The following is a 25,970-nucleotide window of genomic DNA, read 5'->3' as shown; positions in this document are numbered from 1 at the left end:
AATTATTTCAGTGAATATAGCTTTTATTTCTTTAAATTCTATCTTATTGATATGGTTCCAGTTCATCTAGTCTTTTTCCTAATGCTCTGTACTTAGAGTGACATCAACAGGACAAGGGGTTTTTTCCAAAAGATAAGTTAGCACAGGATGCGCCTCCTTCCTCTCTCTCTCTCTCTCTCTGTTTCTGCCTCAGCCACACTGAGTTCTTTACTGTGATGCAGTTATGTTAAGGATACATCTACGTTCTTATACCAGCCACTTTTTCGGTCTCACATAGTTTCCCCCAGATGTTTGAATGCGGTTCTTCTTTATGCCTTTTAGTATGTGTTCAGATGTCACCACCTTAGGTGGACTTCCTCTGACCACCATGCCATCTCTCATGCTGTCCCCTCATCCGGCTTTCTGTTTCTTCATCACACTTGTCATTACCTGACGTTATTTAATGTGTTATTTGTCTGACTCCAATATTAGCATGTAATCCCCACAGGTCACGAACTTTTATTTACTGCTATATCCCCAGCATCCAGAGCAACAGCCAGCACATAGCAGGTGCACAATAAATGTGGGTCAAGTGACTTTTATCACAGAGGTTCAACAGAGAATGCTTCTGCATACAGTCGTTTCATTTTATCGCTTTGTGATTAAACACAGTTTCTTTAATATTCCTTTGTAGATTGTTCTATTACCTGAAATTCTTTGGATATAGTCCTCACCCATTTGTTGCATCTGTTCAAGCTCCCTTTCTCAAGACAGGGCCTAGGTGGAACTTTAGACTTCGTTACCATGATTAAATACTTGTACTTGTCTGCAACAACTTTAACCTTGTGTTATTGGTTTGGGATTGCCACACAATTTGGGTGAAGTTCAAGTTCGGATTCCAAACCAAAGTAGAGTCTGATTTCCCACAGGTGTTTCTATCGTCTGGTTAAGTAAGAATCTGTCCCCAGACAAAGCCCCTACGTCTGTGGACTGACATTTCCAGATACCCCTTTTCCAACTTGTCACCTTTTCAAACAGTGCAGGTCTCCTCCTCCTCCTCCTTCTTCTCCTCCTTCTCCTCCTTCTTCTCATTCTCCTTCTCCTTCTTTTCCTCTCCTCCTTCTTTTCCTCCCTCCCCTCCTCCCTTCTTCCTCCTCCCTCCCCTCCTCCCTTCTTCCTCCTCCCTCCCCTTCTCCCTTCTTCCTCCTCCCTTCTTCCTGCTCCTTCTTCTTCTTTTCATTTTTTTTTTTTTTTTTTTTGGTCGTCGTTGTTTTGAGGCAGGGTCTCACTCTGTCACCCAGGCTGGAGTGCAGTGGCAGAATCATGGCTCACTGCAGCCTCTACCTCCTGATCTCAAGTGATCCTCCTACCTTAGCCTCCCAATTAGCTGGGATAACAGGCATACACCACCACATCAGGCTAATTTTTGTATTTTTTGTAGAGAAGTGGTTTCACCATGTCGGCCAGGCTGGTCTCAAACTCCTGGGCTCAAGTGTTCCGCCAATCTCGGCCTCCCAAAGTGCTGGGATGACAGGTGTGAGCCATCGTACCTGGCCAAGTCAGGTCTTGTATGCCAAGCATGCAGGGACTGTGGCTTCCCCTCTCAGACCACGTGTTCAAACCTCAGCCCCCGATGCCCTCTGACCTCTTAGCATCAATTCCCACTCCTCTGACTTCGAGCCTTCACTACACTTGTAGTATCTAGAAAATTTTCTTTCTTGGTTTCTGCCTTACTATGTATTAAAAACGAAACAAGTTTATGTTATACATTAGTGTTTTTCTCATCTTTGGGTGGGGGTAGTTTTCCGCTTCTGCTCAGTCCATCGTATTGACTGAAGGTACATGTGGATATCGTTTATTTTAGCAACTTTAAAAGCAACACTCCTGAAAGCGTTGATGCTCCCATATAGCCAAAGCTATTTACTCCTAGCCCCTCTGTGAATGAGCAGTAATACAAATGTATACAGTATTCTTATATGCTAGGTCTCTGAACATTCTAACGTCTTAAAGGAAATATTAGATATTATTTATGAATAAATTCTGTTAAACAGTGGCCTCAGGCTGGGCACAGTGGCTCACGCCTATAATCCCAGCACTTTGGGAGGCTGAGGCAGGCGGATCACGAGGTCAGGAGATCGAGACCATCCTGGCTAACACGGTGAAACCCCATCTCTACTAAAAATACAAAAAATTAACTGGGCGTGGTGGTGGGTACCTGTAGTCCCAGCTACTCAGGAGGCTGAGGCAGGAGAATGGCGTGAACCTGGGAGGTGGAGCTTGCAGTGAGCTGAGATCACACCACTGCACTCCAGCCTGGGTGACAGAGTGAGACTCCTTCTCAAAAAAAGCCAAAAAACAAAAACAGTGGCCTCATCATTCTATTCTATTTCAAAGCCTCTTAGCATTGCATAGTTTATTTTCCTTTTAGCCTCTTGGACTTTCATCAAATGAAAAGTCATTATAAGGGTAATTTTTCAATTAACTATCTAAAAGCCACTGTTTTTGACATGGTTTACTTCTTTTGATTCTATTTATAAGCCTGAATTGATTAAGTATTGGGTATATTCAGAGGATATATCTATTACGTGTTACAGACTGACTTTATTATTGTGAGTTATTATTTTATTGTAAGATATATTTTTATTTTATTTTAAAGTTGAAATGCACAGACTTTAAGTATCTAGCTTGTTATGTTTGGGCAAATAAAAATATAAAACATTTCTATCCCTTCAGAAATTTCCTTTATATTATGCCTTTTATTTTAAACTCTATTTTTTTCTCCTACCAGATGGTAAGACATCCCACCTGAAATTTGAAGTGCATCCTACAAAGTATAGTTCTTCGAATATTGGTGATTTCCTGCATTCTACAGACAGAAACTACCTTGTTAAATTATGGGCCAAACTTTCAGCCAAAAAAACACCAGCGGTAAGGGAGGGATAGAAGGGGGGAAGCAACAACTGGGCTCTACACAATGTCAGACAAAGAGAGGATTTAATATTTTGAGACTAATAGATTTCCCCAAAATTATTCTCTCGCTAGTGTCAGCTGAAGACAGGATGTTGCCTCTTTGTACATCCCTGAGAACAGACACTGGTTCTAAAAGTAGAATATTCAGTATCAGATTCTGTGAGTACCTTTCTCCCGGGCTCCCAGTGAAAATTCTGACATTCAAATCTTCCATTTAGTAAGAACAGAAAAGCATTACAAGAAAATTAATGCAGTGAAAGATGTATTCCAAGGGAAAACTTGTTGCTAGGGTATAAATTTGAGTATTCTTGGGCTGAGCCTGAAAAGTGAGTCCACTCAAAGATTCCGTGTTTTATAACTTAGCACTTCTTAAACCCGTCGCATCGCTTAGTCCCAACTTAATTCTTTGAAAGTTTTGAGAAAGCAGCACGCACAGGAGTATTGAATGCAAAATTGGCACGGCATTCAGATTAGGTCATACTTGTTTTCCATCTGTAATCATTTTTATGTGATGATCTGGGAATACAGAGACTTACTTGCAATTGCAATTTGCTGCAGAAGCAACAGAACTTTTTGTTTTGGTTGTCAGTTCCTTGTTTGTGTTTCCTTAAGGCTAGCCTGTTTTTTGTTGTTGTTGATTTTTTTTTTTTTTTTTTTTTTTTTTTTTTTAGACGGAGTTTTGCCCTTGTTGCCAGGCTGGAGTGCAATGGTGTAATCTCCACTCACTGCAACCTCCGCCTCCCAGGTTCAAGTGCTTCTTCTGCCTCAGCCTCCCGAGTAGCTGAGATTACAGGCATGCACCACCAAACCTAGCTAATTTTGTATTTTTAGTAGAGATGGGGTTTCTCCGTGTTGGTCAGGCTGGTCTCGAACTCCCAACCTCAGGTGATTGGCCTGCCTCAGCCTCCCAAAGTGCTGGGATGACAGGTGTGAGCCACCACGCCCCACCAAGGATAGCCTGTTCTAAACAAATAGTTGCATCAAGTCAGAACCATTGGCAGTGTTCAGTGCCAATGGTTCAGTGGTCAAAAGAATCAGACTGATTACTGATTACTTCAGGCAAAAAGTCTCAGGCTGGGGCATATACAGATATAGTATAGCTATATACAGTTTACTCTTACTGAGTCATAATAGTTTTGAGTGTTCTAGGTGCAAGAAACAGTATCTCTGCTTCTATTTCCTGCCTGTGGTGGCCCTCTCTCTCCTGGCTGGTCTCTTCCACTCGTCCACAGACTTTGCTCCCACTAGCTTGAGCACGCTCTCATGTGCCATCCAGCCCTGACTGTCCAGGCCTCTTGGCTCTGTGCTCATTCTTCCCAGCAACTTCCTTCCATCTCTTTAATTCAAGTTGCTGAAGGCAGGGGAATCTACCCAACCCAGCTTGAGTTTTCAAGCCATGCCGTGGAGGTCATATTAGCCTGCCTGTCTGGTCACCTGTGGCAGGGCAGAAGGCATGACCCGTGGCTTAGGCTGTGACTTCTTAGAGGCAGCAGGGGGTAAGTCGGCGTGCACTAAACATCTATAAATAAGATGATTTGTTCCATGATACTGAGTGTAGGAAAGTCGTATTTATCCAAAATTAATTAAATCTGGGATTGTTCCCATCCCACTAGGATTTGTGGGAAATCAAATGTCATTAGAAATGTGGATCACTCCCCATATTTGGATTAAGCTTAAGAATCCTGAGGGTTCCACCATCCTGGGAAATTGCAAAAGGGCGTCTAGCTTAATAACCACCATGGTTACCATGGACATGCTTCTTATCTAAGGCACTAAATCCCATTCTGAGCCAGTGGCCCTGGTATTCTCCATATCCTACCTTTTCCTACTATTAGTAGCTTTTTTCTTTTATTTTTTTATTTTGTAGAGACAGGGTCTTCACATGTTGCATAGGCTGGCCTTGAACTCCTGGCCCCAAGTGATCGTCTCTCCTCAGCCTCCCACAGTGCTGGAATTACAGGCATGAGTCAATGAGCCCAACTAACTAGTAGGTTTTTTCCTAATACCTACCCCTGACATCTTGCTATACCTGGGGTAATGGGTGGAAGTCAACAGGTAAGGCTCCCTCTACATGAGGAACCTATCACTCTCCGTCCTTCTGGTCCTGGGAAATCCACCTCTTTCCAGATCAGTCCACAGCTTTCTCTTCTGCCCTTGGTATTCCAGCCTTCTTGGATGGTGTGGCTTGATGCTTCTTGGACTTTCAAATACAGCATCAGTGTTTTAATGTTCCCTTGGGACATGGAAATCCAGAGTGCAAACCTTCAGGCCACTAAATCCTGTCCACCTATTTATTCCTTAGTGTTAAGCCTGCGCCCTGACAATCAGAGGCAGCCCATTTCCCAGGTGAGCTGTCCTGACGCACAGCTGGATTCACACTCATAGGCAGAAGCACACACCACTGACTTGCACCCCTCTTCCACTTAATGGGTATTCATGGTTTATTTAAATGTGTTCGGAGATCACGTCCTTTGCAGGAACATGGAGGCCATTGTCCTTAGTAAACTAATGCAGGATCAGAAAATCAAGCACCACATGTTCTCACTTATCAATGATGAGGACACATGGACACATAGAAGGGAACAGCACACACTGGGATCTTCAGAGGGTGGAGGGTGGGAGGAGGGAGATGATCAGCAAAAATAACTAATGGATACTAGGCTTGATAACTGGATGATGAAATAATCTGTACAACAAATCCCCATGACACAAGTTCACCTAACAAACCTGCACATATACCCCTGAACTTAAAATAAAAGCTAAAAAAAAAAAAAGTCCAATCTAAATATCACCTGTTAGAAAATAGTGGGGCCTAATTAAAGAGAGTGCTGGTCGGCTGGGAGCAGTCATCACGCCTGTAATCCAAGTACTTTGGGAGGCTGAGTCGGGCGGATCATGAGGTCAAGAGATTGAGACCATCCTGTCTAACATGGTGAAACCCTGTCTGTACTAAAAATATAAAACATTAGCCAGGTGTGGTGGCGCGTGCTTGTGGTCCTCGCTATTCAGGAAGCTGAGGCAGGAGAATCGCTTGAACCCAGGAGGCTGAGGTTGCAGTGAGTGGAGATTGCGCCACTGCACTCTAGCCTGGGCAAGAGTGAAACTCCGTCTCAAAAAAAAAAAAAAAAAAAAAAAAAGCGCTGGTCAAGGGCAATAAGGTACTAAGGGGTGGGGACAAGGGAACAGAACTGGAAAAAAACAACAACAACAAAAAACAAAAACCCACTCTGTGCTCTTAACTGTGATTCAGTTCTAACGTTTTAATATAAAATGAAGACAGTATGGGGAAACCGGAGAGAGGATAAAAAATCTGTGAGAGTGGAAGGGGCCACCCTGGTGATGACTGATGGGGGAAAGGACCGATATCCCAGGCCACCTGTTACTGGAAAGAGTTTCATGAAGTTTGACACCGGATTGCTCCTTGCCTGCAGTGCCCCTCCCTGAGAAACTGAGCAGCCCCCATAATCCATAGCATCTGGAAGCCTGTGTGGAGCCTGTGTTGTGTCCAGTGTCAGCACTGTGGCATTTACTGACCCCTGATGGTAGTAATTTGCAGAGCCCTGAGGTTCTGATGCCTGTGCCTCTCAGTGCTAGTAGTTTAGGTGGAAATACAAATGTAACAAGGTAGTTTAGTAGAAAAGCAAATCAAACCCCCTCAGAACTAACAGATTCACTCTTACGAAATTAGGGCAAATGTAATAACTGAATTGCTCTTGTCATATGTATGGGTGAATTCACCTAAGATTATGTTTGGTGCCTCATTTTTCTTTTAAAGATTATGGATTCAGTGCTCTTGGAATTTGCAAGTATTTATCCCATTTTAGGAGATCTCATGGGTTGTTAACCTTTTGCACAGCTGGTATAATGCTGCAAAACAAGCAATATACCTTTTTAAGACCATCACAACAGAAGTTTCAGTGAGTCATTATGACGTGTGTTAGAGAACATACATTGCCTTTACGCAGCATTTATAATTTAGAAAGAGCTTTTGTGTAGGATGTCTCACATACCCCTCACTGCAACCCGAAGGAGAAGATGTTGTTTTTCTTCTCTTGCCTTCCCAAGGTAAATTTCCATGTCTTTTTGGAACTTTTTAGTGGATGGAAGAAAGTAATTGCAGCTGCCTTTGTCAAAAAACTTTATCTTAAATTATCCAAAAGAAAAAAGGCATTTTTGTGCTTTTTGGTGTCTTAAGTGTACATTTAATGTATTTATATTTTCTTTTGCAAACTATTAAGAGGGCTTTGACAGTGATGGACAAGGTAGCAATTCCCATCTCGTGTGTGTGTGTGTGTGTGTGTGTGTGTGTGTGTGTGTGTGTGTTTCTGGTTCTGGTTCTGTTTCTCTGAAGCACCATTCTCACTTATGTCAAAGATTGCATTGTTTCTCTCCTGCTCGAATCCACCTCAAAACTCACTGTGTACATGAGGCCTTGTCCATACTGCTTCTGTAATCTAATATTCTCTCTTCCCTTGGCCATTGCGTGCAGTGACATGTGTGTGAGCTGTGATTACAAAATAACGAGGCTGGTTTTGTGTATGTCTTAAGGAACCAGTCTTATTTCTTGGTAGTCACATATGGCACATGTCATAACTAGCTGGGTAAGTACATGTTTATGTGTGTATTTGGTCTATGTTCATGTCTATTTCCATTTAACTACTGGCTTCTTGACCCAAGAGGAAAAATGCACTAACTTTTGAATCAATGTGACAGCCTTGCCATCTACTGGGTGATCTTACAAAAGCCACTCATCTGCTATGAGATGCCATTTCCTCTTCTGTAAAGTACATACAGAGAAATAATAATACCTATCTTACAATGTCATGGTGTCAAATCCATATGAAACTTCTTTGTAAATGGTTGACTACAGAACAAATGTTGTCGCTATGGCGGTGATGATAGGCAGGGAGTGAGGAAGGGCTCAGGCCCTCAGCTGTACTTCTTTATATTCAAGAACAGCAGCTCTCCTTTGGGGGATCATCGGCATCCCCGTGTCACCAAGAACCTTCAGATACCTGAAAAGTGGTTAATTGAACTTCTGCTTCCACTAAAGGCAGACCTGGTAATTTGGAGTAACCTTCTTGCTGAGAACAGCTAGAAAATCTGGATTAAAAAAATATCTACTTGAAGGGATTAGAGAATAAACATAAGAGAAAGTTTATCTGGCCAGGAATTAGGGGAGGATGATCCTGAGAGGTGAACCTGGTACCAGAGGGCACTTACTCCTGTGGACCTTTGCTAATTGAGGTAGACATGGCTGAAGGCTGACTTGACACTTTGAGAGTCTTGTGGAACTAGGACAATAACATCAAATATGAGGTCCATCAAGGAGGTAAACTTAGTGAATGATGCTTTCTTTAGGTTGGTAACCAAAGGGCTGCAACCTTGGAGTAAAGGTGAACAAAAAGTAGTCAGGACTTCATAGGAGCCACAGTTAAAGTACTCTTATTCCTGAAATTATATTCAAAAGATCCCAGATGTCCCTAGGTCCATGGCAGAAAAAATATATATAAATAATGTTGTAAATACACTGTCTAATGCATAATGAAAAATAACTAGGCACATAAGGACATGGGAAAACTTGAACTAAAAATAACAGAATCCCCAGATGATAGAAACAGGCCTACAAGAGCCTCCAGATTTTAAATACATATTTTGAAGCCTTCAAGCATCGATGTTATCAAAGCAAGACTTTAATGTGACTGTATTTATAATGTCCAAGATATAAGACAAAAATATAAATTTCAGCAAAAGTGGAGACAATAAAAACTAAATGGAAATGGTAAAAACCTGGGGGAAAACAGTAACTGAAATTGATACCCCATTAGACACAGCTAAAGACAGAATTAATAGACTGAAAAGTTGATAAGAAAAATAAATCTTAGAAACATAAGATGGGAAATACAGTGGAAGAGTGAGTAAGAGACATAAAGCAAATGTGAGAAGTTCTAACATGTGTTATTGAATCCTAAAAGGAGAGAAGAAATGGAACAGAAACAAGATTTGAAGAGATAATGGTTGAAACTTTATGGTCCTGATAAAAGTCATCAAGCCATAGATTAAATAAATCTTAAAAACCCAACTTAGACACATATTTGTTTTGAAATCATATTGTACTAAAATTAAAAACAAAGGAAAACATCTAAAGAGCAGTCATAGGGGATAAAATTACTTTCAAAAAAGTAATATTAGGTTAACAGCTGACTTTCCAAAAGATATCATGAAAGCAAGAAGACAGAGAATATCTTTAAAGTGATAAATTATTGCCAACCTAGAATTTTGTACCCAGTGAATACATCATTCAAAAATGAAGGTGAATTAAAGGTATTTCCAGACAAAGAAACAGGATTTGTCACAGGAAGCCTACATGAAAGGAAACACTAGAGAATTTTCTTTTGGCAGAATGAAAATGATTTCAGATAGACAGCGTCATAGATAGAGAAAAAAATGAAGAACAAGACAAAGGGTAATACAGGAGTAAATCTGCAATACATGAGTAAATCTAAAGGGTTGTTGACTGTATAAAACAGCAATGGCTTTAACAATATATAGAATTAAAATGTATAAAATTAAAATATGTGGAATGAAGGGAAAAATGTAAATGTATTTAATACCACTGAACTATACACCTACAAATGGTAAAGACAGTAAATTATATGTGTATATTTTACCTCAATAAAAAAGTTTAATTAAAATATAAAAATTAAAAATAAAACTAAATTTATGACAACAATTATAGTAAGTCAAGAAGGATATAAATGGAGATGAAATGTTTTAGAATCCTTGCATTTGAAGTCTAAGAAGAGGGTAACTATAATAATATCAGATTATCAGATTTTGAGGAGTCAAGAAAATATTTTAATCTCTAGGATGATACTAAAAGAAGATTAGGAAATGTATTTTTTTAGTCTAATTGGGGGAAGGAGTAGAATAATAAATAAATAATTCAACATGGTATCAGAGGTCATAGCCAGTGCAATAAAGCATAAACAAAAAATAAATGGTGTAAAGCTTGAAAATAGTTAGTAAATGCATTTGACAAGATTATTAGAAACATAAAACATATAAAAATAAATTTCTACCTAATAGCAATAATTTTAAATATATTTAATTTTTAAAAAATATATATTCAGGGTGAGTGCAGTGACCTACGTCTGTAATCCCAGCACTTTGGGAGGCTGAGATGAGAGGATCACTTGATGTCAGGAGTTTGAAACCAGCCTGGCTAACATGGTGAAACCCCATCTCTACTAAAAATACAAAAATTAGCCAGGCGTAGTGGCACATGTCTGTAGTCCCAGCTACATGGGAGGCTGGGGCATGAGAATCACTTGAACCTGGGAGACTAGAGGTTGCAGTGAGCTGAGATCACACCACTGCGCTCCAGTCTGGGTGACAGAGGGAGACTCTGTTTCAAAAAACAAACACACACACACACACACACACACACACATATATTCGGTAACATCCAGAGTGTCAAATATTTAAAAACAAATTAATAAAAGGTGTGCAATGCTTCTACTCAGAAAAATGTAAAACACGTTTTCTAGAAAAATTAAAGACCTAAAAAGTGGAGAGATAGACCATGTTTATGGATTGCATGGCTCCATATTATACAAATGTCTGCTTTCTTCAACTAGGTCTATATATTCAAAGCAATCCAGTCAAAAACATTCTCACATTTTTGTGGAAATTAATAATCTGATTTTAATATATATCTGAAAATGCTGGTATCACCACTAAAATAGACAAGTAAAATAAATAACAGCCCAGAAATAGATCCATGCACACATGGAAAGCTGATTTATGAAAAAAGTGACACTGCTGAGCAGTAGGAAAATGATACCTTTTGTATAGCATTAATTAGATATAAATAGGAACAAAATTAGATTTAACCCTGATCTCACACCATATATAACAGTTAAGGTAGATTGTCTATAAAATGTGAAAAGCAAAATAATAATCAAAAAATAATGTAAGATAATATTTTTATGATCTTGAGGTCAAGATTTCTTAAATGTCACACAAAAATCATTCATTTCAAAGGAAAAATCTGAAATATTTTTTAGTACATAAAACTAAGATCTCCTGTTAATTGAAAACACAGCATTAAGGAGGGAAAAAAAAAGACTACAGAGAGTGAGGAGACATTTGCCATAACAATCAACAAAGTGTATCCAAAATATATAAAGAACTCCTACAAATTATTAAGAAAAAAACATAGGTAACCCATAGGAAAATCCCTTCACAAAGTAATATCCAATAGCCCATATTCTTATGAAGAGATACCCAGCCTTATTACTAATCAGGGAAATGCAAAATATAATCGCAATGAGATACTACTATGCATAAACTAAAAGTACTAAAATTATAAAGACTATCAATATGTGGGGCAATGGAAATTCTTATAAGACAACAGATGGGAAATTAAATTGGTATACCTTGGAAAATAGTTGAGCACTATTTACTAAAGTTGAACATGCATATACCCTACACCTCAACCGTGGTATTCTTGTGTATATACCCAATAGAAATGAGTGGTTATGTGCACCAAAAGATATGTACAAAAATGTTTATAGTAGCATTGTTCATAATAGCCCTAAACTAGAAATTCACATGTCCATCAGCAGAAGAATGGCTATGTAAATTTTTGAATCATCATATAATAAAATATGTACAGTAATGTAAACCAACACACTTCTTGGTTGTATTTCACAAACATACTGTTGAACTAAAGAATTCTAATGCAAAAGAATACATGCTATACGTGCCATCTGATTCCATTAATATACAATTTAAAACAGGCAATATTAAACCATGATATTTAGGGATGCACATTTAGGTGATAAAACTATAAAGAAGAAGTAGTTACTGTAAAAGTCAGGAGAGTGCTTATCTCCAGAGGGGGAAGATGTGGTAATAGTTGAAAAGGGTCTTGAGGGATCTGGAGACGCTGGCAATTGTTTGTGAGGTTTAGGAGGCCACCTGGTGAACTGGAATGCTATTTGTTCTGTTCATTAGCTGGACAAGCCACAGTGAGTTAACATAAGCCACTCTGGGATTGGGTAGGATTTTCTAAGGGCTGTAGTTTGAAAAATTAAGAGTAATCTATAAGGCAAGGATCCAAGGGTGATGCTGAAGCCCAAACCAGCCAGAGTCCAACTTGATGATCCATCTGAAGGATTTGAAGTGAGTGAGGATCCATGGCAGTAGTCCAGATTAGGGGGAGACTCAGCTTACCACCCCACTGGACATAAATCTGAGAAAAGTGAAATAATGAGTCAGGGGAGGTGTGGCCACGTAAGAAAGTAATGTCTGTGGTCTGTGATAGTTTGTTGGCAGATAAATTCATTATGTCATTGCTAGTTGATCAAGCTTAGAAAGAGCCTTTGCTCTCATAGCCATCGTCTCCATTCCCATATGCAAAAGGACTTTCCTTCCTTCTTTTTTTCTCTCTTCTCTTCCTTTCTTCTTTCCTTTCTCCCTTCTTTCCTTTCTTCCTTCCTTCCTTGTTTTCTCCCTCCCTCCCTCCTTCCTTCCTCCCTCCCTCCCTCTCTCCCTTCTTCCCTTCCTTCCTCCCTTTCTCCCTCTCTTCCTCCCTTCGTTCCTCCCTTTCTCTCTCCCCTCCTCCCTTCTTTCCTTCTTATCTTCCTTTTCCCTTCCTTCTTTACTTTCGCTCTCCCTTCCTTTCATTTTTCTCTTCCTTCCTTCCTCTCTTCCTCCTCGCTTCCTTCCTTTCCCTCCCTATCCCTTCTTCCCTTCTTTTGCCTTCTTCCCGTTTCCTCATTTATTTATCTACCCATTTTATATTTGTTGAATTCCTATCATGTATGTAGGATATTGATTTGCTTTTTCAATATGAGCAGACATTTGCTGATCAGACCCTGCTGCAGACACTAGAACAATATGGGCCTGGTCCCTGTCCTGATAGAATTAATATTCTAGTAGTGAGATCCTCTGGCCTACTTGTACTGATGGGATAAGGTCAGTGTATCCCTAGTCCTCTTACTACTACCTTCTTTCTTTGAGTAGAAAATCCTCAGTATTACTGACTTCCAATATACTGATAGTTATTTTTAATCTTTTTTTTTTTTTTTTTTTTTGAGACAGAGTCTCACCTTGTCACCCAGGCTGGAGTGCAATGGCACGATCTCAGTTCACTGCAACCTCTGCCTCCTGGGTTCAAGCAATTCTCCTGTCTCAGCCTCCTGAGTAGCTGGGATTACAGGCACTCACCACCACACGTGGCTAATTTTTTGTATCTTTAGTAGAGATTGGGTTTCACCATGTTGGTCAGGCTGGCCTCGAACTCCTGACCTCCTGATCTACCCGCCTTGGCCTCCCACAGTGCCGGGATTACAGGCGTGAGCCACTGCACCAGGCTTTTTATTTCCTATTCCTAAAGTCACTGGAGGTTTCCTCTAGAACCTAAATGACTTGTCTTTGTTAGGAAGAAATGCCCACAAATATTATTTTTTACTCTTCATTCTGAACAAAATCTGCTAACATCACATGTCTTGATTGCTACTCCAATCATTTATAAATATAAAATTCTTTCTATAAATGTGATCATAATTTAATATGAATTTAGATAATTTAATAAAATATCCAGTTTACTCATTTTGTCACTCCTTGCTTATATAATTCTTTGTTGCTTTATTTCTTCTCTCTTCCTATCTTAAATGGTACTTACTTTTCTGAATGACTCCCAAAGCACATTAGTTTGAATATCTCTAAGAGAATCTTAGAGAACTGTAAATGTAATTTTAATCAGCCTTACTTCTTAAACACTTAAACATTTTTCTTTGCAGGTTTGAGTATAAAAAAGTGCACAGCTCTTTTCTTACTGTTGCAAAAAATAAATGACCAACTCTATCAGTGAGAGGTTTTTATTTTTGCAACACTCATGTGTAGGTGACAGATGTCTAAGTTCTTGTGTGTTACTTGTCAGATATCGTTATACTTCAGTCTCCCTCCCTGATGGTAACCCAATGCTCTTTGCATGGTTGGCTCCCTGGAAAGCATACATGAAGGCTGTGCTGACTTAGTTAAGGTTTCTTGCTCTGGATTTGCTATTGTCACTAGGTTTTGCCTTCTAGAAGAAGCCTGACTTTCTTTACCTCCATCATATCTGTTTCTTCAACCAGCTCCTTCAATACCTTTACCCCCGAAGCAGGCCAAGTCACTGAGAGCCAATTCTCCAGAAAGAAAAATTGCTGAATGACCAATTAATTGAGAGACAATTTAGCAAATATATGTGTACAGCAGACAAGGCCAGTACAATCCTGTAAGTACAAACTGTACGAAGGGGAAATGACAAAGTGGACCTGTGTTGACAAAGTATTCAGCACCATTTCCTTTCAATACTCTCAGGACCCAAGTCAGCTCAGGGAAGAGAGGCTGCTTGTCCAAGGATCACACAGCTTAGGAATGTCTATTTTGATTTCAGAAGAAAAATGCCTTCTACTCAGGTGCATTTTTCAGTATTGATACATCAATGTGAATCTTTTTTTTTTTTTTTTTGGGGGGGATGGAGTCTTGCTCTGTCACCCAGGCATCAATGTGAATCTCGAGAGAATACATTTGATATCCAGTATCTTTGTTCTCTGCTCTTTGTGTCTAATTTGAACTCAGGATCCTCATGGCTCTAAACAAAGCTTGTCCGACCCACAGCGTGCCAGCCACATGTGGTCGAGGACAGCTTTGAATGCAGCCCAACACAAATTCATAAACTTTCTTAAAACATTATGAGATTTCTTTTGTAATGTATTTTTTTTAATCTCATCCGTTATTGTTAATGTTCGTGTATTTTATGTGTGGCCCAAGACAATTATTCTTCTTCCAATGTGGCCCAGGGAAGCCAAAAGATTGGACACCCCTGCTCTAAACTGTTTCATTTTCAATATGTCTTTTGTCATAAAAAAAAGTTTCGGTTAGGTTCATAGGGGCACAGATCAGCATCTCAAACCTGTTCTCCTGCTCTTCATGAGGCCAATTCCCAATATCCCTTTTTCTAAGCAGTATATGACCCTCAGATACCACAATCTACTGCAGTTTCCCAGTCTCTTAGCGATCTCACACACTGGTCTTCCTGAGATGAGATACTCTGCTTTGTTCAATGATGGTTTCCCAACATCTAGTGTGGTTGTCTGACCCCCTGCATGGTTTCAATAAATTTTGCTGAACCTATGAATGAGTAAAAGTGAATGGACAAAGGAATGATTTGTGATATACTAGAACCCTTCCTCCAAAGTTTTCCTTTGATTCCTTTCTTCATTGTTGTTTCCAACTGGTAGGTGGGCAGGGAATTTTTTTTTTTTTTTTTAATTTATTTATTATTATTATACTTTAAGTTGTAGGGTACATGTGCATAACGTGCAGGTTTGTTACATATGTATACTTGTGCCATGTTGCTGTGCTGCACCCATCAACTCGTCATTTACATCAGGTATAACTCCCAATGCAATCCCTCCCCCCTCCCCCCTCCCCATGATAGGCCCCGGTGTGTGATGTTCCCCTTCCTGAGTCCGAGTGATCTCATTGTTCAGTTCCCACCTATGAGTGAGAACATGCGGTGTTTGGTTTTCTGTTCTTGTGATAGTTTGCTAAGAATGATGGATTCCAGCTGCATCCAAGTCCCTACAAAGGACTCAAACTCATCCTTTTTTATGGCTGCATAGTATTCCATGGTGTATATGTGCCACATTTTCTTAATCCAATCTGTCACTGATGGACATTTGGGTTGATTCCAAGTCTTTGCTATTGTGAATAGTGCTGCAATAAACATACGTGTGCATGTGTCTTTATAGCAGCATAATTTATAATCCTTTGGGTATATACCCAGTAATGGGATGGCTGGGTCATATGGTACATCTAGTTCTAGATCCTTGAGGAATCGCCATACTGTTTTCCATAATGGTTGAACTAGTTTACAATCCCACCAACAGTGTAAAAGTGTTCCTATTTCTCCACATCCTCTCCAGCACCTGTTGTTTCCTGACTTTTTAATGATCGCCATTCTAACTGGTGTGAGATGGTATCTCATTGTGGTTTTGATTTGCATTTCTCTGATGGCCAGTGATGATGAGCATTTTTTCATGTGTCTGTTGGCTGTATGAATGTCTTCTTTTGAGAAATGTCTGTTCATGTCCTTTGCCCACTTTTTGATGGGGTTGTTTGTTTTTTTCTTGTAAATTTGTTTGAGTTCTTTGTAGGTTCTGGATATTAGCCCTTTGTCAGATGAGTAGATTGCAAAAATTTCTCCCATTCTGTAGGTTGCCTGTTCACTCTGATGGTAGTGTCTTTTGCTGTGCAGAAGCTCTTTAGTTTAATGAGATCCCATTTGTCAATTTTGGCTTTTGCTGCCGTTGCTTTTGGTGTTTTAGACATGAAATCTTTGCCCATGCCTATGTCCTGAATGGTACTACCTAGGTTTTCCTCTAGGATTTTTATGGTATTAGGTCTAACATTTAAGTCTCTAATCCATCTTGAATTAATTTTCGTATAAGGAGTAAGGAAAGGATCCAGTTTCAGCTTTCTACTTATGGCTAGCCAATTTTCCCAGCACCATTTATTAAATAGGGAATCCTTTCCCCATTTCTTGTTTCTCTCAGGTTTGTCAAAGATCAAATGGCTGTAGATGTGTGGTATTATTTCTGAGGACTCTGTTCTGTTCCATTGGTCTATATCTCTGTTTTGGTACAGGTGGGCAGGGAATTGATTATAGAATGACTATCTTACTGTAACTCTAGTCCTCCTAAAATTAGCATCATGTTCCTTCTCATGATAAATTTGTTCTTCTAAGAATAGATTTATTGTCTGAGCCATTTAATTAAATTTGTGTTTCCCCGTCTGCTTCTCTTGTTCCTTTTCGGTCTCCTTTCTCTTTTTCTTTCCAATTTCTTGATATTGGAGTATCTCAGGGCTCAGTTCTTTGTCCTTCCCTTTCTTTCTTTTCCCTTCCCTTCTCTCCTTTTTCCTTTTCTTCCTTTCCCTTCCACTATTTTCCTATCTACACTCACTTCTTTCAAACCCGAAATACTGATTGTTGCCCTAAATCTTCATCTTATTTGATGCAAACTCTATATTTGCAGTTATCAGGCCAAAAACGTTGTACTCCTTTCCCTCCCAACCCAATATCCAATCTGTTAAAAACTTCTACTGGCCCTACCTTCAAATTATTCTGGAATCCAGAATCTGCCCACTGTCCTGATCTACCCTTCCATTATTTGTCACCTAGACCACAGCAGCCACCTCTTAAGTGATCTCTTTGGTTCTACCCCTGCCCCTATAGGCTATTTGCAAACACAGAAGACAGAATGATCAATTGCAAACCTAAGTCCAATCATGAGCCCCCTCTTCTCAAACACCTGCAATTGCTTCCATGTTGCTCAGTGTCTCAGTTTCCTGCAAAGTCCTGCATGATCTTGTTCCCTTGGTGTCTCTGATCTCATTCCTACTACTCCTCTTCCTACCTCAGCTCCACTGACACTGGCAAGTGATTGTACCTCTAACCCACCAGCACTCCTGCCTTATAGCCATTGCACTGTTTCTTCTTTCCGGAACACTCTTTCCCCAGATGGCCACATGGCTGACTCCCTTTCCTCCTTCAACTATTAACTCACATTTTACCACCTCTATGCTGTCTGCCCTGAAAGCCTAATTTATGCTGCAACCTGTATCCCCTACTCTGTGTCCTTCCTTGGCCCTCCCTAGCCCCTTTTCCCTGCTCTACTTCTTTTTTGGAAAATTCATATCACCCTCTAATGTATTAGGCTATTTGATTATCTATTATGCTTGTCATTGGTCTCCCCCTGTTAGACTATAAATCCTCCAAAGGCAGAATTCATTGTTACTCCCTGATGTATTGATTATTTTATACAATGGTAGGCACACAGTAGTGCTCAGGTAATACTTGTTGAATGCGTGAAGGAATAGGGGGAAGTATAGTTTAGAGCACTGTCACTTGGGCAAGTCACATGTCTTCTCTGAGTCTCAGTTTTCTTATCTGTAGAGATAATAGTAATCAAGTCCTAGGTTAGTTGATGTTAATTTCCTGGAATATATTAAGTGCTCAGTAAGTGTCAATATTATATTTATTTGCTAAATCAAGGCAATGCTAGAACAAATGTTATCTGCATAATAAGATACCACATTTTTAGTAAGATATTAATAGGTAAGAAGCACAGTGATATTTTAATTCTTCCTCAAGTCCCAATCTTCTACCTCATATTTTATTTAAGTTCTGTGTTATCATAATACAATATATTTTCTTACCCTTTCTTAAATTATAAAATTAAAAAACAAGTAAAATAAATATATAGATTATTATAAGGCAAATCTCCTTGTCACCACTCCCCAAGTTGGGACATGGAACTTTTCCAGTCACTCCAGAAGCCCTCCCATGAGCCCCATCCTACACTCCCTCCAAAGGAAATCATCATTCTGACTCTGTACTAACTAATTCCTTATATTACTTTTGGTTTTATTGCACAAGTGTGCATCCTTAGATTCTAGTTTAGTCTTGTCTATTTTAAAATAAATAATATATATTTACAGTATCTTTTAATCTACAGGTTCTCCACCCAGCCTTTTCTTTTCTTTACAAGTTCCTGTTAAAGGACTCTGTTTAGACTGTAGCATCTCCCACACTTTGGGTTTTGCCAGTTGCATGCTTATGGTGCCATTCATCATGATCTTCTGCCCCTGAATTTCCTGCAATTGGCAGCTGGATCCAGAAGTTTGTTCAGACTCAGGATCTGTTCCTTTAGCAAGGCAGTAAATAGTGGTATTTATTTTTCATTAAAGGGTAAATAACATCTGTTTTTCTCTTTTTGTGATGTTCTTCCAGCAGAAGTTTCCTACACCCGTATGCGCCTATAGCGCCATACAGATATCTAGCTCTGAAAAGTAAAAACAAGCTTCTTTTCTGAATAGTTTATCAGGTACTGTTTTCTTTCAGTGACAGGAAGAATTTAACACTAAGAGGATTTGAAGGCAGAAATTCAAAAGAAGCTAGCCGACGAAATTTCTTACACTTATGGTTATTATATTAGCTGTTGTTCAATACCTAGTTCAAGTAATATGTTGAGGATTGAAAACTGATGATTTTGTAATTCTATCATTTCATTTTCTTTTATTATCTGGAATAATACTATGAAGAGATACTTCTTTCATCTCTCATCAGTTCTTATAGGATCAGCAGGCTAAATGCTTTTTTCTTTTTTTTTTTTTTTTTGAGACAGTCTCTCACTCTGTTGCCCAGGCTGGAGTGCAGTGGCACGATCTGGGCTCACTGCAACCTCCACCTCCCGGCTTCAAGTGATTTTCCTGCCTCAGCCTCCTGAGTAGCTGGAACTACAGGTGCCTGCCACCATGCCCGGCTAATTTTTGTATTTTTAGTAAAGACGAGGTTTCACCATATTGGCCAGGCTGGTCTCGAACTCCTGACCTTGTGATGTGCCCACCTTGGCCTCCCAAAGTGCTGGGATTACAGGTGTGAGCCACTATGCCCAGCTAATGCTTTTTTCAAGATAATGAATTGGCTCCCATTTATTCTCTGAAGGTGACCAATTAATTTTAAATTATCATTTATGATCATTATGATCTTCATTTAAGCATATTTGAAGGATACCACCCACCACATTTTTTATCCTTATTGAAATTCATATTATCTTACCTTTGGCTAATGGAAGCCTGTTCAAGTTGACATCTGTGTCCATTAACATGCCCTGTGGAGTCTCATAGCTGTCTTACTGTCTGTTATGACAAGATAATCCATGCTTTCTTGTACTTTCCCTATCCCAGACCTGGAATCAGTCTTTTCTTCGAGAAATCTTGGTTTCTTTAAGTGAGAAATGGTAGTGCAAGAACACATTGTTGTTACCAGGGATGTTCATTACTATTGAGGTGGTTGTCGTTTCTATGTCTTTTAGGTAGAGAGATAAAATATTTCATGAATTCAGTTAATATTTCTAATTAAAATTCACGACTTTCAAGATTTTTACTTAAGTTTTTTTTCTATTATGTATTTCTCTTTCTTCCACACTGAGAACCTTGATTCTGAAAGACACAGGAGATGATACAATCTCCCATTAAATTACTCCTTTGATTTATCCCACCTTACATACAGAACAGTCTCAGAATAACAATACTAATACCACCAGCACCCATTATGAAAACCGAAAAATAGTTAAGAACGTTTTTTACAAATGTTCTCCCCCCATTATTTATGGATTCATAGCTACACTATCAAAGCATAGTCATTGAATACTCTCCTTTTTAACTCTCATTTTACCTTCAAATTATTTTACCTTAGTTCTCAAGTATGTACATGCTTAATACTTATCATTAGACCATAGGTCAACACTGCTCTAGTTTTTTGTTGTCTAAGCTTATTCTTTACTAGCTACAAAAAGGATTATAGAAACAGTATTTCCTGAGTTCTTGTATATGGATAACAGTGTGTGATACACTTATACTTTACACTGTAATTGTAGTTTTTATCATTACCCTGTTTCCTTGTTCTGTTTATTTTGTCAAGGAAGACTGTTGTTTGTGTGTTGAGTCTTCTTTATCTTAAATATTCATCATTTTCTCTTGAGTCCTTTTTTACCTGTATTCATTTCTTTTTTATTTAAAATTTTTTACTCTGCTCACATTCTATTTTTTTTTAACCATTGTTTGTTGTGTTTATTCACTCTTTCTAGTTTAGTTTTTGTTTCTGGGGTGGTTTTTTCTCTAATTCTTTCCTGAGTTCTGCCACCTAGTTCATGAGTTTTTAAAATTGTAATTTATCTGTTCCTGATGTTTTGTGTCATTTTCTTAATGTCTTTTAGTTTATTCTGAAGTAGTAGATTGCAGATATTTTTTTCTGGTTTTATATGAAAGCTTTCATTGTCAGAGTGTTACTCTCCTCCTTTTTCTCTCACAGTAGCTTTGTGTGGGATTCCACTTGATACTTTCTTTTGCTCATTTTTATGTGAAATTAGTTTTCTCAGACTTTTGGAAGGGAGCACAATTCCTTCAAATAGCATCAAAATACATGGCAGCTTTCTTCCTGGGATTTCCTGGCTCTGTTCTCTGTCCCCACCCCTTTGGTCTAGACCTTCTCTTTCTTTTGTTTCTGTTGACTCCATTCTAATACATTTTTATTCCACTCCCATCACCTTCTCTGAGTGCGGAGCCTGTCTTAGCAGGGAGCCCCAGGTGGTCAGTTTCAAGAATTCACAGTTGGCCCAGCTCCTTTAGAAGTTCCTATGACTTCTTACACTCAAACACTACTGGAGTGGGAACAACCCCTTTTCTGTTTCAGCTGTGGTTCCCAGATTGTCCTGCTTTGCTTTTCAGTGAATATTTTTCAGCTGTCTTGGCATTCACCTGTTTCCAGGTCTTTCAATCACGATGCTGCTTCCTTCAGTTTCCTCCTGCATAGACACGCCATGCAGGTGTTGTGGCTATCCTCTGACTTTCTCCTGCATAGATACTGATACCATGCAGGTGTTGTGGTTATGAAAGCCCCACCTGCATTTTGGGGTTTGAGGAGATACTCTGTCACCTGGTTTTGTTGTATATCTTTTGACATATTTTTGATTTTGCTATTTAGTTGCTATGTTTATTTTTATGAGAATTCTAGAAGATCCAAAAAGTATGCTGTCACTACCACTGTCATCTTCTCAGTTATAATAAAATATATTACAATAAGGGAAAAAGTAAGGGTGGTATAAAATGAAATCACAGTAGTAAATGGTGTACTACTATAAAGTGATTCCCAGCAAAATAATGACAAATTCACGGGAGAGTGAATAACAACAAACACAAAAAATAAAGTAAATTCACAGCAGACTTGGTTAATATATAGTTATTTTATAGTCATGTCAAGTTTTTTAGATGTATTCATGGAATTATTTAAACCTGTAGTTTTTAAATGGTGAAATGTAAATCAGGCCTGTTCCTTTCTTCTCTCATTACATCCTCCCCCGACTTTCCCAACACAATTTTCTCTTCATCTTGTTTACATAGAAACACAGAGCTCAGGGAAAGAGTAAAATGATTTTGGTAATCAAATATGCACCTGGGAGTGTGTTCAATGAGCCCATGTTAGTGCTCATGTGTCTTGGTCTCTAAGGAACAATTTCAAAGCTTGACCTAGACTTTTTCAAGCTAGGAACAGTGGACAGCAAATTCTAATCTAGGTTGTAAAAAAATGATAAACATTATTCACTCTTTACATTATCCCTCCCAAATGTATACTGTTGTACATTAAAGTGGTTTATTGAGGTCCTGCTTTGTGGTAAAGTGTGTGTGCTGTGTGCAGGGATACAGCAGTGACAAAAGGGATGCTGATCTCTCTGGGATGTGACTTATTTCCAGAGATGTTAGGTGTGTCAGTCTTGGCATCACTACAGATAAGTTATTGTGATGCAAAAATGTTTTTACAATCACATCAACTTAATTCTTAAAAATTGATTTTAAAAAACTTCCCCTAAAGACATGCAAACAAACAATTGAAACTATGCTAGCCCCCAAGGCTAAGACAGGCGATTGATCTGGAGTTGTGGTTTCACCACCTTTAACTATTGGCTATCCTTTCCCTTGCATGCTTGTTTGCTGTTATTTCCTGTGAAATTTTAAGTGAATGCCAATTTATAGTGGAGCCTGGTAATGACATAAAACTCAAAACAGCAAGGCTTATTTCAGATGAAGTTACTGGAAGCCAAGATTAATGTATTTTAAGTGTACTTGCTGTTTAAATAAATACCATTATAAATCCCCTTGTAAGTCTTTTATGTAAAACAAATAATCACTTGCTAATTTATCTTTTCTGTAAGTTAAGAACTTTATGTATTAGGTTTGCTTTAAGGGAGGAAATCCAGTACCTGAACAGTTGCTAAATAGGTCATACTCCATCAGGCGATCTTTGTATCAATACATCCTCTGTTATTTATAAAACAACATGCGCTATCTGGGTTTCATTTCCTCCTTTTTTGTTGCCTTTTGCCATCAGACCATAAACCTTTTGAATGTAGAGACTATCTTTTATGTATCTGTATCTCCATTAAATGCTTACTAAACAGTGACAGTGATATTTGTGAAATAATGACAGAAAGACCCCCCCGCCCCCATCAATTTTTCCTATTTCAGGATCATAATTAAACTTCGGTGGCTATGTTCATTCAATCAGTTAGCTATTGTATGTGCTGAGATCTGAGAAGACTAAAAAGACCATAATAGTCTGTACCTTTGAGAAGTTTATAATCTCATTAGAAAGATAAAAATGCACACATAAAATGTGAATTAAAATTGCCATATTATTATTTAGATGTCAAATAGAGTTTATATATTATATTACAGTCTTTAAAAAAAGATTTTGGTTTTATTTATAAAGTTTGTTCTTTTCTTTTTCCTGAGCGAATATCAATTGTTTTTTCTGCCTGTCTTTTTCCCCCTTTTTCTTTCCACATATTGGTCAATCTCTAGTACAAAAGAGAATTATTATAGATGTTTTAATCGTCTGACATTCTTAACATCAATATAATTCTCTAATGATATTTCCTACCTAGGAAAGAGATTCTATACACAGACAGCATGAGGCAGCCCGGCAAGCTCTAATGGGAAGGATACGCCCTGATCACACACTCCTATTTCAAAGGTAGCAATTTATCACATGAGCAACTTTAGATTGATTTCCTAGTGTCCAAATATATCAAATGAATCCTAAATCATGAACATAAACAGAAACCTCTGTCCTCAAATGGACCCAGTGATTCAGCAGTACACCCAGTTCTAGAAGTTGTATTTCCTTTTCATTTGTATACATTATTAAAAGGCACAATATGCTCATAGCTACTAGAAACTGATGATTTTTTGAAGATTGCAAATAATATTTCTTTGCAAGAAGAAGACGGGTGATTAATCTGGAGTTGTGGCTTCACCACCTTTAACTACCATCTATCCTTTCCCTTGTGTGCTTGTTTCGGTTCTTTTTATTGTTTGTAATTTTAAGTTATCTATTGAGAATCTTTAATCAATATAAATACATTTTTGTTCACTTGTTTGCTGCCATGTCAAAACAGAGTGATTAATTTTTTTGATGTTGGTAGGCTATCTTTGGATAGTCGGATTCAAAACACAGGCTGTGTGATATATGCAAATTTGTATGGGGGGTTTGCGAGGGTGGTGGCCAGGAATGAGACACTGTCTCCCAGAGCAGCTGAAGCTGGGCCTAGGTGACCACTGCCCAGCGGAATGCCAGGCCTGTTCAAACAGCCTGGACAGAGAAACTATGCAATTTTAAATATGAGTTCCAAATGGGTCGTCACAAAGGCAGATAGATGCTTTGAATTTGCCTGCATTTATATGCAACTGGGCTGCTTTGCACATAGCAACTCCAGCAAGTCTGAAGAACAGCAGGGTTTATTCACGAAAAATGGCTAATGATTCTTTTTCTTTCAAATCAGTCCGAGGGAACAGACTTGCATACAGCACATATGAGTAGATGAAAAAGGATATTTTATACTAGAGTTTAGTTGAACGTATAATGGTAGAATTTTTAGAAATATTTTACTTGGATACCATTTCAAAGCATTAGATTACAAATAGAGTTGGAAAACACCTATTTTTAACTTTTGTAGCAGTTGATATATTGCCAACCCTTGCATAACAAATGGACTAGGATTTATAATAGAGTACATATGAATCTCCAGGAAGATAATTTGCCTATATTAGTACTTTAATGGCTATGGAATATTCACAGCAATGAATATTTACTTAACCTTCAAATTAGAATGTAATGATGCCAATGACTTAGACAAGCTCTGATGTGAATGTTTCTGAGTGAATACATTACATTATTCCACATAGATCTCATTGGCATTTGCATTTATCTGGGAAATTTAGGTATACATGTGTATACACTTGTAATCATAACAAAATCCTTTGGGTTTTTTTTTTTTTTAATTTCCGATTCCAGGGGTCCAGTACCAGTACCTCTCACCAGTGGTCTACACTATTATACAAATTTAGAAGAACTACGGAAAAGTTTTGATCTTTGTGAAGACTATTTTAAACCTCCATTTGGACCATATCCTGAAAAGAGGTGAGTTGAGGTGTTTCGTTGGATGGAATTGGCTATTTTCTGCTGGTTAGTTAAAATCATGGTACTCATCTCTAGGCTTCAGAGAAATCCTAAAACTGGGAAGCAGGGTCCTAACTCCTGCTGTAGAATGTGAAGGGAGTAGACCCTGCCCCTCTATGGAGGGCCCAGACATATAACCTAGGTTCATACCATTGGAAGCTTTTATCTGGGACTTTGAATCTTGAGGGAGTGATACAAAGACAGAGGGGCAGTTAGAGGTTATTCAAGTCACCAGTAGCAGAAGAACCGAGATTTCAGAGGAAGAGCACAGACATCCATTGTGGTAAGGCAGGCAGTGATGTTCTGCTAATCTCTTCCTGTACTGTGATTCAGCTGTGTTCTTGGCTCCAAGCTTACCTTTGTTCCTGCCTCATTTTAAAGCCTGGTTCTCTAGTTTCCATTAATTTCATAAAGTACCCCATAGCCTTCCAATAATTCCCTTTTTAATATTCATCTTGGCCAAAGAGTGTCTGTATTTGCAACCAACTATTTTGATTAGTATGACGCTGTATTTCAAAATGTTTACCAATGGAAGTCCAATATATAAAAGGTCATTTCAGGGTCTCAGTGTTCAATATGTCACAGTGTGGCTCAAAAGCTGAACATGTTTAGGCTGAGGGCCCCATACAGACCACAACAGAGCCTCCATCGCTGAGTGTAGTGCTGTGCTTTTGCAAACGTTCTACTACATTTTGTTTCTCCTTCAGTTGCTCCTGCCGCTGCAACTGACCATCTCGCTGTAGGTCTTGAAAACAAATTTACACAAAGATCTGGCTGGTTGGGTCAATCGCCGTCTACTACAGGGTGCTTCTCTTGGGTAGAGACCTCTAGCCAGGGCCCTCATAGGTTGCTGGCTGGTCTATAGATTGCCTGTCCCTATGCCAGG

At 38.7% G+C, this 25,970-nt stretch overlaps 1 protein-coding gene across 3 annotated transcripts in view; it reads left to right on the top strand.

Annotated features, from left to right (window-relative positions):
- The window catches only part of LRGUK (leucine rich repeats and guanylate kinase domain containing), a 131,039-nt gene that overhangs the window by 92,809 nt on the left and 12,260 nt on the right, over positions 1–25,970 (top strand). For all 3 annotated transcript variants that reach the window (XM_050782438.1, XM_050782441.1, XM_050782440.1), the window contains exons 16-18: positions 2,768–2,907; positions 23,511–23,599; positions 24,920–25,045. In XM_050782438.1, coding sequence (XP_050638395.1) covers positions 2,768–2,907; positions 23,511–23,599; positions 24,920–25,045 — 355 coding nt within the window. The remainder of the gene's footprint in view (positions 1–2,767; positions 2,908–23,510; positions 23,600–24,919; positions 25,046–25,970) is intronic.

This window comes from Macaca thibetana, chromosome 3 (assembly GCF_024542745.1).
Source record: "Macaca thibetana thibetana isolate TM-01 chromosome 3, ASM2454274v1, whole genome shotgun sequence".
Lineage (NCBI taxonomy): Eukaryota > Metazoa > Chordata > Mammalia > Primates > Cercopithecidae > Macaca > Macaca thibetana.
The sequence above is the reverse complement of the archived record's forward strand: the minus strand, read 5'-3'. Positions and strand labels throughout refer to the sequence as shown.